The sequence below is a fragment of the Lissotriton vulgaris genome, chromosome 1_1 (assembly GCF_964263255.1).
Source record: "Lissotriton vulgaris chromosome 1_1, aLisVul1.2, whole genome shotgun sequence".
Taxonomy (NCBI): Eukaryota; Metazoa; Chordata; class Amphibia; order Caudata; family Salamandridae; genus Lissotriton; species Lissotriton vulgaris.
Window position 1 is genome coordinate 44945388 of NC_141685.1, and position 14704 is coordinate 44960091.

Genomic DNA, 14704 nt, shown 5'->3' on the forward strand with positions numbered 1-14704 from the left:
CTCTCGCCTCGGTGCCCACTCTGATCAGCGATCACACTCGGCAACTCTGGGCATTAGCTTGCCTCATCTTCACTAACGGCCCCACCAGACCGCCGGGGATGCCTGGTCTCACCCTGGAGATACCCATTAAGGGACCATCTCTCAGGGAAGCCAGGAAGGGTTTCGCAGCGGTCGAAGCGCCTTGGGACCCTACGGGTAAGTAGTGCGCTATATAAATGCCTATACATTTACATTTACACATGGAACATGGCAAAAATCGTCCTGAGATTCCAAGACGTGGAGCGGTCCGGGATGAAGCCAGACTGGTCTGGTAAAACCAGTAGGGGCATTAAAGGATGTATATTTTAGCGAGGACTTTGGCGTCAATGTTAATCAAGGATAAGGGGCGATACGATTCGCACCGTGATGGGTCTTTATCTTTCTTCATCAGGGTGATAATAAGTGCTTGCCGGAGGGATGGAGGGAGATGGCCAACCTCATGCCCCTCCGCATACACTGCCAAGAGGTGAGGCGCAAGCAAGTCGACATATTGCTTATAAAATTCTGCTGACAGCCTATCGGGCCCAGGAGCCTTCTTGTTGGGCATTTATAGTATAGCGTCCTTGACGTCTTGCACATCGATGGGCAAGCTTAAGAATTTTTTATGTACATCAGATAACGATGTGCAAGCTGTATCCGAAAGGTAGTCTGTTAAGACGGATTCCTGGTAGGTCACCTCGAGAGGTATAAAGTGTCTCATAGAAGCTACAAAATTGACCTAGGATGTCCCCAGGGGTGAAGTGTTCGCCCCCCCCCCCGTCGTCCACAATGCGCTCTATCTGGGGGGCATCCATACGGTCACGAAGACGGTTAGCCAGCACTCGGCCCGGCCGGCCACCCTCCCCATACGCTCTTGCCACAAACCTCTTAGACAAGTACTTCACCTCAGAGGCAGCTAATGTGTTGTATTCGTCAATGTATTCTCGAATGAGTGTAAGTGTCTCAGGCAAGGGCGTTGCGTCATAAGAGGATTCCAATTCTCGCAATTTATCCTTGGTGCGCCGCAATTGCCCCCTTAAGTCCTGCAATATGCCTGCCGGCGTACCTATGCATACTCCCCTTATTGTGACCTTGAAGGCCTTCCACAGGGTGGCCGCGCTATCAACCGAGCCCACATTCAGATCAAAATACTGTACTATGGCTTTCCTAATGGTATCCTCATATACAGGGTTTAGGAGAGAGTCTGCCCGAAACCGCCAAGTAAATGGCCTGTGTATGTTGTGTGGCACTAGGAGTTGTAATATAACCGGATTGTGATCCTTGAGCATGTTCAATTAACCTTCCATTATGATTACTAACAGTTTGAGACCATGATTGTCGATGTTTATGTAACTGCTTCGTTTTGGTTCCCAGATGTTGTGGTAATTTAATATCCTTCCAGGTTTTTAACAAATCTCTATTCGTTTCATCATCTCTAATACTCTCACTCTTTGCTCTATTCCAATTGTGATGGCTTATTTTCCACCTGTTTATTACTTTCCTCCACTTGCAGCATTTCTAAGGACTGAATTTTCCCATTCTCTATCATTTCCATACTATCAGCTTGCTTGTTTAAGCATTTATTTTGGAAAGGGAAGACCACTCGGTCCCCCCGAACGTATGGATGGGTGCCCCGCTCCCCCCGGGAGACCGTTTTGGGCGGGGGGCGTGGTTCGGCTGGTATGCCCAAAGCGGCGTAGCCGGAACACGCCCTTCCCGCCCAGAAGGGGTTGTCCTAGACACCCGCCCGGAAGACCGCGCCCAGATGGGCGTACCCGAGGAGGGCCCCCGCCCTTCAGCAGACAGATAAATAGAGCGGGAATCCAAGGAAGCGGCCTCTTGTTCCAGTGCTCTGAAGGCTGCACCACTCGTTGCTCGGGAGCCCTCGACGGAACAAGCAGCAATTTTGAGAACTTGTAATCTTTGTTGTTTCTTTTTCAGTATCAGGCGTGTGAAGGATCTAGGACCTCGTCGATCAAGTCGAACGGAGTGAACGAAGTCATGTCCGGCAAAAAAGCGGGAAAGAGCTCCGAGTTGGAGAAGATACTGCGCACTTTGTCGAACCGAATGGCGGTCATGGACCGAAAACTGGGTAAAGTAGATTTGATCGGTCGGGGTTTAGCGGAGGTTAAAAAGCAGATAGCAGCCCAGAACAACCTTTCGGGGCGGCCTAAGAAGGTGATAGGTCCGGCCTTGCCGGGAGTCGCCCCTGAGGGTAGGGGGAGACGTAGTAAGAAGAGGGCGGGTTCCGGGGAGGGCCCGGTCCCGGAGGTACCCCCAGCAGACCCCGTCACACGGCCCGGTACCGAGTCCAGATGTGGGTTTACCAATCCCTGTGTAATAACTCCGGTCGAGGATGATCAGATGCCCCCAGAACTGGCCCTTCAGTTAGCGGCAGTATTACCCTGGCTTAAGAAGAAAACAGGGGGGGCAGTGGCCGCGGGGGATCCGGCCGAGGAAGCCAGATTAATAATCGAGCAGTTACGGCAGTCAAGAGAAGCCGGGACGGCGAATGTTCTTTCTATTCCCCCACAGGTGGCACCGGGAGTGACGACAGTTGGCAGAGAAAAGACAGCAGACACAGCGGTTGAACCCGGTAAGAACCCATTGCCAATGGTAGGGGAGAGTTCAGTTCCTTCGAGGCGCGAAAGGGTAGCCCAGCACATCCCGGCGGCCACGAAGGAAATGATATGGGGGGACAAATATGTTAATATGTTTTCACTATTGACCGACCATCGTGAGATAGAGTACGCAAAGACCCAGAAAGATTTATGGCACCCCAGCGTATGGCGGGCCAAGATGGCGGAATTTAGGATCGACGAGACCGTAGCGAACTGGGTGAAGGCCTTCTCTATATTTACGGCAGTAATGGGGGAACGTAAACCTGAAGTGTTGCCCAATCTATCCTGTTACCAGAACAGGATCATGGATTTTTATAACATGTACGGGGGGAATGAGTGGAAAGGTAATGATGTTCACTTTCGAAAGTCTAAAGAGTTTGATGCAACTTTAACGTGGGATTGCCTCGACACGGTATCATGGCACAAACAGCTCTTGCCTGGATCGGCGGGTACGTCCTCGCCGGGCGGGAGCGGGTCTGGGACATTTCAACAAAGGCCGGCGCAGCCCTTTCGAGCAAGCGCCGGTGGGGAATCACAGCCCAAGACCGGCGGAAATGGGGGCAAGCGCAGGGTTTGTTGGGGTTTCAACAGAAGTAACTGTAACAGGCCCCAGGGAACATGTAGGTTCCGGCATGCATGTGCGGGCTGTGGGAACTCCTCACACCCGGAAAGTAGCTGTAGGTCCAAAAGCGGTAGTTCGGGAGGAAAGGGGGGATCCAAGCAGGATTGAAGTGATGCTTGGGAATCAATTGTCTTCACCCATCGACATCATGGCTTTGACTCCCTGGCTGAACAAATACCCTGATCAGGTATCCGCCGGGATTTTGAGGAATGGTTTCCTATATGGCTTCAACATTCCGGCGGGGAATTTTCGGGGGAGCCCCTTTTGTAAAAATCAGCGATCCGTTCAACACAACCCGGCAGTGGCAGCCAAGAAAATTACCAAAGAGGTCAGCTTGGGACGGGTAGCAGGACCTTTTCCATGCCCGCCAGTGGCGGATTTTGTGTGTTCACCTTTAGGAGTGGTTCCGAAGAAAGACCCAGGGGAGTATAGACTCATTCACAATCTGTCGGCCCGAGGGGGGCCTCGGTGAATGAAGCCATTGACCCGGATGTCTGTTCAGTTCGGTACGCATCGTTCGACGATGCCGTTGACCTACTGAATCACCTGGGCCCCGGTGCTCTGCTGGCGAAATCAGACATCGAATCAGCATTTAGGTTGCTCCCGGTACACCCGCGGGACCAGCGCTTGTTAGGATTTACGTTCCAGGGGAAGTATTACATGGATAAATGCATGCCCATGGGCTGCTCAATTTCTTTTGCTTATTTTGAAATGTTCAGCTGTTTTTCAGAATGGGCTTTCACCGAGGCCACAGGGCATAGACAGGTGATGCACTATTTAGACGACTTCCTGTTCTTAGGGCCGGCAGGCACTACGAAATGTGCACAGGCACTGCAGGACTTCTGCATTCTCATGCAGGAGTTCGGGGTCCCATTGGCACCAGGTAAGACAGTGGGGCCTTCTACTTCACTGGAGTTTCTGGGAATTGAGCTCGATTCTGTGGAAGGATGCTTCCGTCTGCCAATGGAGAAGGTGGCCAAGTTCAGGGCTTCCTTAATACAATGCCTGGGTAAAGAAAAAGTGACCCTGCACCAGTTACAACAAACGGTGGGCCAGCTTAACTTTGCCTTGAGAGTAATACCGATGGCTCGCCCCTTCTCACGTTCCATTGCACAGGCTATGGCCGGCCTCAAGAAGGGACACCACCGCACAAGACTGTCGGCAGATGTTCGCCAGGTTATGCGCATTTGGTTGGCATTCCTGGCGGACTTCAACGGTCGAGTGGCGTGGAACAAACCCCCAGCATCGTCTGACGAACTGGGTTTGTGGACCGACTCAGCTGGGAGCGTGGGATTTGGCGCCATCTTTGGTAACCGATGGTCGGCACAAGTATGGCCGACGTGGTGGCACTCCAGTGGCCTAACAGGTGACATTGGGTTCTTGGAGCTGTTTCCCATTTGGGTGGCTCTGTTGGCATCGCCAGATGATTTTAGGGACCGCTCAGTAGTGTTTTGGTCGGACAATATGACAGTGGTCGAGTGCATTAATCAGCAGGCAGCACGCTGCAAGTGGATCTTGAGGCTGTTGAAAGAAATTGTATTACGTTGCATGAGATTGAATGTACAGTTCAGAGCACAACATGTGCCGGGTGTACTGAATAATGCAGCTGATGCACTCTCTCGTTCACATATGCAGGCTTTCAGGGGCTACCTACCTACAGCGGATCTAGTGGCGGCACCGTTCCCCGAAGCACTATGGCTGATCGGTGCCCCGGATTACAGGACCTCGTGGCAGCCAGCTTAGCGCCCAGGACGAGGAAAGCCTATGAGGGAGCGTTTCGTTCTTACTGCACCTTTTTAGGCGCGGCAGGGAGACATAGCTGGGGGCAGGAGGAATCCTTCCTGGGGTTCTTAGTGGCGCTTCATAGAGAAGGCCGATCAGCGGCAACTGCCAACAGACATAGGGCGGCCATATCATTCATGGCACAGCTCCACGGCATACGGGACCCGACGGGTTCCTTTTTAGTCAGGAAGGCGCTCCGCAGTTGGTAACGCCTTGAGGGTCGCAGACAAGATACGAGGCAGCCGATTGGTTTAGAGAGATTGTCTCTGCTTTTGGCAAAGCTGGATGAGACATGCTCCTCCCCTTCCGAAGCAGTTCTGTTCCGGGCAGCTTTCGCCTTGGCAATCCATGGGGCCATGCGGGTAAGCGAACTCGTGGCGAGGAATAAGAAAGATATGGAGGGAGGCTTATGCAGGGATCACGTTCAAATACGGGGTGATTCGATGCTGATCTCGATAGCCAGGTCCAAGACAGACCAGGAAGCTATAGGGAGTAGTGTTGTTGTGCGGCGCGCTCGAGGGAGGCCCAATTGTCCGATAAGGTATTTAGAGGACTACCTGGCACAGAGGCCGGCAACATGGGGAGGGAGCCTGATAAGACACAAGGATGGCACCCCTCTGACCAAATTTCAGTTTCAGAGGGTGCTGGCACTTACAATCGCTGCGGCGGGCATTAACCCGTGCGATTTTGGGACCCACTCATTCAGAATAGGGGCCGCTACTGAGGCTACGGCTCGGGGTCTGGGTGCGGAAGAAGTAAAACAGTTAGGCTGTTGGTCCTCGAACTGTTTCAAGAGGTATGTGCGACTGCACATGTTGTAAAAGACTGATGAAATGCACTCACGCTTGTTGTCTTTTGCTTGAATTACAGTTTCGCAAGCCTGTGACGCGGGGCGGAATCTGGGATCAACCCAACACCAGAGGACCAGCGGTCGAGGATCACCGACTGGAGATCAAGTTGTATGGGTTGTGGGCCACTCATACGTGAGGCGCGCCGGGGAAGTATTTATGGCAGGTGACGCGACTCACGCATCTGGGGAATACGGGTTTAGAGTAACCTTCCATGGGAAGGGAGGCCTCTGTTTTGACCAATTTCAACCGTTTGTGGAGGGTCTCTTAGGGCGGCAAAGGTCACCGCCATCTGTGATCATAGTGCACCTGGGGGGCAATGACTTGGTAAGACTGGGAAGACGAGTGTTAGTGGAACACATATTGTCGGCAGTCAGCTGGTTGGCTAGGAAACTCCCGGGGTGCACAATTGCCTGGTCCCACATGATCCCCAGGAGAGTTTGGCGGGGGGGTTTCTCTGTGACGGCGTTGAACCACTCGGTAAAGAGGGTCAACAATAAAATTGGGAAATTGTTTCGCTCCGCGCATTTGCAAAGCATTTCCCATGGGTGTATTCGGGGTGATCACTATACTTGAATGATGGGGTTCACCTGTCCAGGGCGGGGAATGATTTACTCATAGGAGACTTCATAGCATGGCTAAGGGTATTGAGGAGGCATGACCTTTAGGAGGTGTGGGGGGGCCGGATAGTCGGTCAACTATCCGGCCTGTGGCGGTAAGGTCATGATCGGTGAGCAGTAATTTCAAGGTCCCTAGGGGGGGCGCCACCCAGTATGGATGGGGGCGCCCGGGGGGAGGTGGCCACTGGCCCCTCCCACGGGGAGGCGGCACCCACGACGGATGGGTCGCCTAGGGGGAGACGGCCATAGGCCCCTCCCAAGGGTGGAGACGGATATATGCCCCTCCTACGAATTTCCCAGGGGGCGGATATCCGCTCCGGCGGAAGAGTGTGTGGGGAAAGGGGGTAGTCCACGCTGTCCTTCTTATAGATACCTCACACGGGAACTCGGATGACCTTTAAAATGGCGTCGAGTGAAAGGGGGCCCCCACGACAAGGGAAGTTACAGTTGGTAACGAGGGTAAAGTCCTCTGCGCATGCGCCACTCACACCGTGAGGGCGGGAGTTTGGTAGTAGGGATCTGACACCGGTTAAGACCTTGCCGTTGGCCCTTAATGCTAGGATGTACAATTTTATTTTAGAATGTATGCATTTTCAGGATGCTAGACTCGGCTAGGAAACCTTTGTATTAGAGATCTGTTAAGGTTAGCCAAAGAACATGTCTTCATCAAAATGTAATGAAAGTAAAATTGTACATAATGTATGAAACGTTTTTATTTAAAGTTTTAAATTTTGTTTCATATTTTAATAAATACGGCGGGGGGGTAACTCCCCCCCGCCTTCCAAAAGCTCAAACTTGTGTCTGTCTCCTCCCATGGGGAATTGGTGTTGGGAGGGGGTGGGGGGCATCCCGGCCATATTCATAACTGCTTTTACCTCCGATATATCCTTATTAAATAGAGGGTAAAAGGGTTTTGTTGGTAACATTTGTTTACCCTCACCTTCACAATATGATATTTGGTCATGGTTGTTTCCAGTGTTCAATCTCACTATATCTGATGAATTTGTATTTTTTATACTTTTAGAAGCTTTATTTCTTGCTTTCTGTTGTTTTTTCCTCTGTCTTTTTGATAGATGAACTTCTGGAACTGCGTTTGTCAATGTTGATTGTGTCCAGCATAGGTGTATCACTTCTTGATCTTTTGTTTTATCATCTATTTTTTCTTTAACAACAACAGTATTGTCTTTACATTTTATTGTATCTTTAGAGGGGCAGTCGGTCTTGATGGGTTGAATTCCCACATAAGGAAAATTCCCTTTTACATTGTCAATTATCGTTTTTAAAATATCCGGAATGATAGCAAGTTTGTTAATTAGCGGGGCACAACTACACTCTGCATACGTAGATATTGGCTGAGATTGTGCCCTTACTATTAGATTATTTTGCGTTGTTATCTTCTGCTCAATTCCGGCAACAGAGGATGCCATAGCCCTCAAGAGATCTATTTGGACCTCCATTTTGTTGGACTGATATGTTAAAGCTTCCAGATTTAATTGCGAGGTTTTGAAGAATAAATCCCAAATTGCTCCCGCGTTCCCACTTCCAGGTACCTGAATACCTGGGCTATGGTGTTGCCCATTTATGAATGATATGTTCTTATACTCCTCTTTTTGTGGTCCTTGAAAATCATGTCCCTCGTCACAGCCGCCGCACCAGCAGCACCGCAGGCCAAGGCTCCTTTGACCCCTGCAGCGTCCGCCGCACGAGCAGCACCAGCAGTGCCTTAGCACTGCCGTGCCGGCAGTGGCCGTTCCTGCCCCCAAAACAGATCCGTCGAACTTAAAGCGCCCGTATAACAGGACGCGGGTAAAGCGGGAGAAACCTTCGGGAGCGGGAACTGGTCCCAAAACAAACCCGGGCAGTCGTCCCAGGCTCCGCTCCTCTTGCTCGTTAACTCCTCCTCGGCTCTACTCGATACGCTCTGCACTCAATGCCGAATCATAGGCCGACAACGACTGTGAACACCAACAGAGGGAAGAATTGTGGTTTTCCCCCAGTTAGTAAAGAAAACAGCATAAGTCTTGGCTGCTTCTGATGCACCCCCAGAGTCTTATGCGTCTTTTCAGTCTAATTTTTCTGTCTGGAAAATAATTGTGTCCTGATTTTCTGCACCCAGTAAATCCAGGTGCAGAAAAACCTAACAACTGATAATCAGGTGGAATAAAATGAACACATGAAAGTACGCCTTCATTTTATTGCCCTTGATTCATACTCTGGACCATAGTCGAGGGATAGGTCTAGGCATAGTCCTCGCAGCACATAATAGATTTGTTTGAGGCAGAGGCCAAAACTCAAGTCAGGATACCAGATACAAGTAGGCGGTAACTCAGGGCAGGGGAAAATGCCTGTTGTCCGTGGTGGAGTCCTTCCCGTCCCAGAAATCTGCATTACAATTTAATTAATAGTGTATATTATTTTAATATCAGTTTGGTGCCAGTCCATATGACTTTAATATCTGCCTTTGGGATTCTATGTTACAACTCCATAGGGTATCCTTTGTGAGCTTAATAAAATGCTAAAAATTCTACAAATCCTCACTCCTACATCTAAGTACTCTCAGGCTACCATTCTACACTCTGCTCTGTCTGAAAAACAGCTCAACATTTTAAAAATCCTGCATTGATTTGGCTTGTGAATTATTATTTTTGGAAATGTACATGTATTAACTATTTAATTTTAATACTATAGGTGATTGAAATTACGGACGAAGAAAGCAAGATTTAGCACTAAGCCACTAAATGTCAGTGCCATAAGAAGGATTATTTTGAAAAACTGAAGGACATCCAGCATTCTACGTTTAAATAATTTCCAAAAATCTAAGTGTGGCGAGGAAAGTACTCTACCTGTAAGTGAAGTCTCTAATTTTGCATTTCATTAACCCAGAGCAAAGCCATTTCTGTGCACACAGCATCAGAAATAATGTAGAAAGACCACTTCAGCATCCTCATCTGAAATATTATCAGAAAGACAAATTGCCTCAGCATGACAGAATAACGTTCATCTAAAGCATCATGTAATTCTAGAGAGGAAGCACACACTGCATAAAAGAAAGTTACAACAAAAGGTTTCTTCTGCATACCATCAAAGAAAAGACGCTCCAAGAAGACTCCGAAGCTGACACGTTAACAACCATAAGATTGGAAAATCACCTTTGTTCAACAACCGTTTTTAACCAGTTACACAAGTTTGAGACTATCTGCCTCTGGATATAACACCTCGACCCACTCTGCTCACTCTGGCGAAAACCTTAAAAATTCACAACTTTATTGTTTTCATGACCATCTCAGATTGTTTCCTTTTTAATGTGTACTGTTCTGTAATTCTATGTAAATCGCCTCAACATTCTGTGGTGCAGGACTTATATGTAAAACTGTTAAATATAAAAATGGATTAAATGAGCACCGTTGCGCTATAGCTAATGTAAATAAATCCTCGTCTTCAGAACTACACCTTACACTAAACATAGAAAGGGTAAAATTAACTGATGTTCTGCGACTGGTGAGCCTCAATAGTACTGTGCATGTTCTAATGTTCTCAGTTACTGCCATTATGTCAGTGCAAAAGGTACTTCTCAGTTTAATCATTAAATATCAGACTAACACCTTATCACTGCATTGCTAAGAACCTATACAAATAGATTTGAGAAAAACTTCAGTCACAAAATAAGTTGCTGCCGGATAGGCTATAACCAAAAGACTTTTATCTGCTAGAAACATTTCAACAGGTTTTACAGGGCTGCTTCGAGACATATTTTGCTTAATTCAAATGTTAAGCAGATTACACACAATTTCTTTTAGAGATAAACACTGAACATTATCTAAACAAGCCAGACTCTAAAATCTAGTTCAATCTTACGGTGGCATATAAGCAAGAGAAAACTAAATGTAACTCTAGAAATACACCTTATAAAAACACAGGCTGTGAGAACAAATTCAGTGTTCAAACCCGCCTCAATCAAAGCAAAATAACCCAAGTTGGGGAAATAAGTTACCTGTACCAAAACAAATTCAGCCATCAATCTCATCTCACTGAATTTGAGAGAATGCACACTGGGAAAAACCTCTCTCAGTGCTCAGTGTGTCAAAAAAGTTTCATCAGTAAATATTATCTCATTGAGCATATGAGAATCCACACTGGGGAAAAACCTTATCAGTGCTCTGAATGCCAGAAAAGGTTTAGTGTCCAAGCGAGTCTATATCGACATGCATTAACCCACTCTTTGGAAAAACCTTACCAGTGTGCTGAATGCCAAAAAAGTTTCAGCCGTAAATTTTATCTCACTGAACATATGAGAATCCACTCTGGGGAAAAACCTTACCAGTGCCCTGAATGCCAGAAATGTCTCAGTGACCAAAACAGTCTCACTCGGCATATAAGAACCCACACTGGGGATAAACCTTATCAGTGCACGGATTGCCAGAAATGTTTCATTGAGAAAAGAAGTCTCACTCTTCATATAAGAACCCACACTGGGGAGAAACCTTTTCAGTGCTCTGAATGCCAGAAATGTTTCATTGACAAAAACAGTCTCACTCTTCATGTAAGAATCCACACTGGGGAAAAACCTTATCAGTGCTCTGAATGCCAGAAATGTTTCAGTTTAAAACGTACTCTCACACGGCATACAAAGATCCACGCTGGGGTAAAACGTTATCAGTGCTTTGAATGCCAGAAATGTTTCATTGACAAAAACAGTCTCACTCTTCATGTAAGAACCCACACTGAGGAGAAACCTTTTCAGTGCTCTGAATGCCAGAAATGTTTCATTGACAAAAACAGTCTCACTCTTCATGTAAGAACCCACACTGGGGAGAAACCTTATCAGTGCTCTGAATGCCAGAAATGTTTCAGTTTAAAACGTACTCTCACACGGCATACAAAGATCCACACTGGGGAAAAACCTTATCAGTGCTCTGAATGCCAGAAATGTTTCATTGACAAAAGAAGTCTTTCTCAACATGCAATAACCCACACTGGGGAAAAACCTCATCAGTGTTCTGAATGTCAGAAATGTTTCAGAGACAAACTCAGTCTCACTCAGCATATAAGAACCCACACTGGGGAAAAACCTTATCAGTGCTCTGAATGTCAGAAATGTTTCATAAACAGATTCGATCTCACTAAACATATAAGAACCCACACTGGGGAAAAACCTTATCAGTGCTCTGAATGCCAGAAATGTTTCAGCCAAACAAGCCATCTCACTCAGCATATAAGAACCCACACTGGGGAAAAACCTTATCAGTGCTCTGAATGCCAAAAATGTTTCATATACAAACTCAGTCTCACTCAGCATATAAGAACCCACACTGGGGAAAAACCTTATCAGTGCTCTGAATGCGACAAATGTTTCATTGAAAAAAGCCATCTCACTCAGCATATAAGAACCCACACTGGGGAAAAACCTTATCAGTGCTCTGAATGCCAGAAATGTTTCTGCCAAAAAACCAGTCTTGATAATCACATAAGAACCCACACTGGGGAAAAACCTTATCGGTGCTCTGAATGCCACAAATGTTTCAGTGAAAAAATCCGTCTCACTCACCATATAAGAACCCACACTGGGGAAAAACCTTATAGGTGCTCTGAATGCCAGATATGTTTCAGTGTAAAAGACAGACTCACTCAGCATATAAGAACTCACACTGGGGAAAAACCTTAACAGTGCTCCAAATGCCAAATATTTTTCAGCCTTAAATGTAACCTCACTAAACATATGAGAATCCACACTGGGGAAGAAAATTATTAGTGCTCTAAATGTCAGAAAAGATTCAGAGGAAGAGATCATTTCAAGCGCCATAAGAAAACACACCAAAATATTTTAGTGCTCTGAATGCCAGAAAAGCATCAATTTAAAACACAATCTCACTCTACATGAGCAGACGCACACAGGGAAAAAACATTACCAATGCTGTGAATACCAGAAATTCCTATTTGATAAGCCAGCCTCACTAACCATAAGCGATTCTCCATACTGATGAAAAACCTTATGAGTGTTCTGAATGCCAGAAAAGCTGCAGAGAAAAACGCTATCTCACCATGAGAAACTCCACACTGGAGATAATCTTTAGGCCAAAAAAGCTTGTATCTGAAAGACATAATCTGAAAGAAACACGTTAGTGTTAGATTCCTTACCTTAGAATTACCCCCAGGTGTCAGACTGGATCCGGAAAGTTTTTCGTCAGCAGTACCCCTGCACGTCGGTAGGCCTCGTCTGCGGCTCCGTGTCCGTCGTCGGCGTCGTGATCGCCGGAATGGTGTCGCTGGAGTACTTAGACGCCACCCTCGCGTATTGACGTCAGTTCTTCTTTTTTACGCGCCAGCTAGCGCAGATCCGGGAAGAGCACGTACCTTTAGTCATTTTTTTACTAACATTTTGGACATTTTTGTCTATCTTTTTCGAGTCGAGTCGACTCCTGGTGCCAGTAGGCAGCCCTTCTGTCCCTAAAATTAATAATTATACAGTCTCCCTCGATAGACTTTTTCCATGGCCGAATCCAATCCACGCGCCTTGCAAACAAAATTTCAGTAGATACCATAGGGGGAAGAGGCCTGTTGTAATTAAGGCAATGGATACATTTGTTCTTAAGCTCCATATACTCCTCCCTTCTACCCTGGCTCAATGGTGGGACCCCCGAAAGAACCACACATAACGGTGTGGATACCAGGGGAAGATCTATACGCGGTAACCCATTTGTTGATGGAACATGAGAAATATTATTGTTCGCTTGGTGTTGTTCAATTATAGCCCTGCTCCCATCTTCTATCAATGCCCTTCCACTCAACACAATGTGGTTAGTCACTGCAATATCATTAGATGAGATGAAGTAGGATTAGAACAGGGGCACTGATATCAGCTGCATTACTCGTAGGCAGAGGGGTAGAGGGAATTTCAGATTCATTAGTTTGCTTAGATAATCTCTTTTGTTTTTCTGTTATCCCTTTATCCCGGTTCCCACCCCGTGCCTGAGCCGAAGCAAACGACTTGCAAGCCTGTTTTCTATCAAGTTAAGTCTGTCATAAATGGGGAGACATGTCTTTTAAAAAATTTGTTCAAGTTTGGTCCAAAAGTCCAATCCCAACTCAGCGGGGAAAACAACACCAGGACTCAATATCGATGTGGGCTCTTCCGTGATGGGCTGGCATGTAGCAGGACTATGCGGAGTTGGTGGTAGGCAGTATATGATGGTCTCAACATCGTGGCCACGAATTCCAACACTGGCCCTAACACCCTCGCAATCCCAACCCAGCCCCTGATCACGGACACTAGGGAAGGACCCTCACTCACCCTCCCTGCCTACTCCAGCTTTCCCGCCCTAAAGGAGCCGCAGGTCGCTGATCTTCTCCCACAGATGAAGTCAGGATCTCCTCTATATCCATGTCCCCCTCACATATTAGACTCAATCCCAAAAGTGATAACTGGAGTTCTGACCTCCTTATTAAATTTGCCTGGGCAAATTTCCTTCAACTTGGAAAAAAGCCTGCATCCGCCCGATTCTCAAGAAAGAAACGCTTAATCCCACAGAATCCAAACACTATCGGCCCATATCCTGCCTACCTCTACCAGCTAAAATCCTCGAGAAAGCTATGAATCTAGAATTAATAACTTTTTTAACGCATAACAACCTTCTAGATTCTACACAACATGGCTTTCGAGCGTGCCATTCAACTGAGTCAGCACTCATTATGGCAACGGAGGACATTAGGAAGACGATGGATGACGGTGGAAGAACGGCCCTTATACTACTCGACTTAACCACGGCGTTCGACACCGTCAACCATTCGGTCTTATTGAGTCGATTGGAAAAACTGGGCATTTCAGATGCAGCTTTGGCCCTACTAGCATCATTTCTAACTGGCAGAATCTAACAAGTACATTGGGATGGACTCATCTGAGGAATTTACTCTCCCTGGAGGTGTCCCGCAAGGGTCGGCATTATCACCAACTCTATTTAATCTGTATGTAACACCTTTGGCCGACCTAATAAAATCCCATGGTTTAAAATTAGTGTCTTACGCCGACGACACGCAAATTATTGTGTCTGTCTCTGAATCTATTGAAGCTACTGCAGGGCGTTTCAGAGACTGCCTTCTCACGTGAAAAATTGGATGAGTCAAAATTTTCTCAAACTAAATACAGAGAAGACCGAAGTTATAGAATTCGGTCAGAAGCCTTCGATTTGGAGTCACTTA

General features: G+C 47.1%; 1 protein-coding gene and 1 long non-coding RNA gene across 3 annotated transcripts in view; both read left to right on the forward strand.

Moving 5' to 3' along the window:
- Positions 1–9841, forward strand: part of LOC147737146 (uncharacterized) — a 113284-nt gene extending 103443 nt beyond the window's left edge. For both annotated transcript variants that reach the window (XR_015310145.1, XR_015310144.1), the window contains exon 4: positions 9200–9841. This is a non-coding gene — a long non-coding RNA (uncharacterized LOC147737146). The remainder of the gene's footprint in view (positions 1–9199) is intronic.
- Positions 9842–10553: 712 nt separating this feature from the next.
- The window catches only part of LOC147737147 (uncharacterized), a 136470-nt gene continuing 132319 nt past the window's right edge, over positions 10554–14704 (forward strand). The window contains 1 exon segment of the mRNA XM_086967206.1: positions 10554–12163. Coding sequence (XP_086823332.1) covers positions 10554–12163 — 1610 coding nt within the window.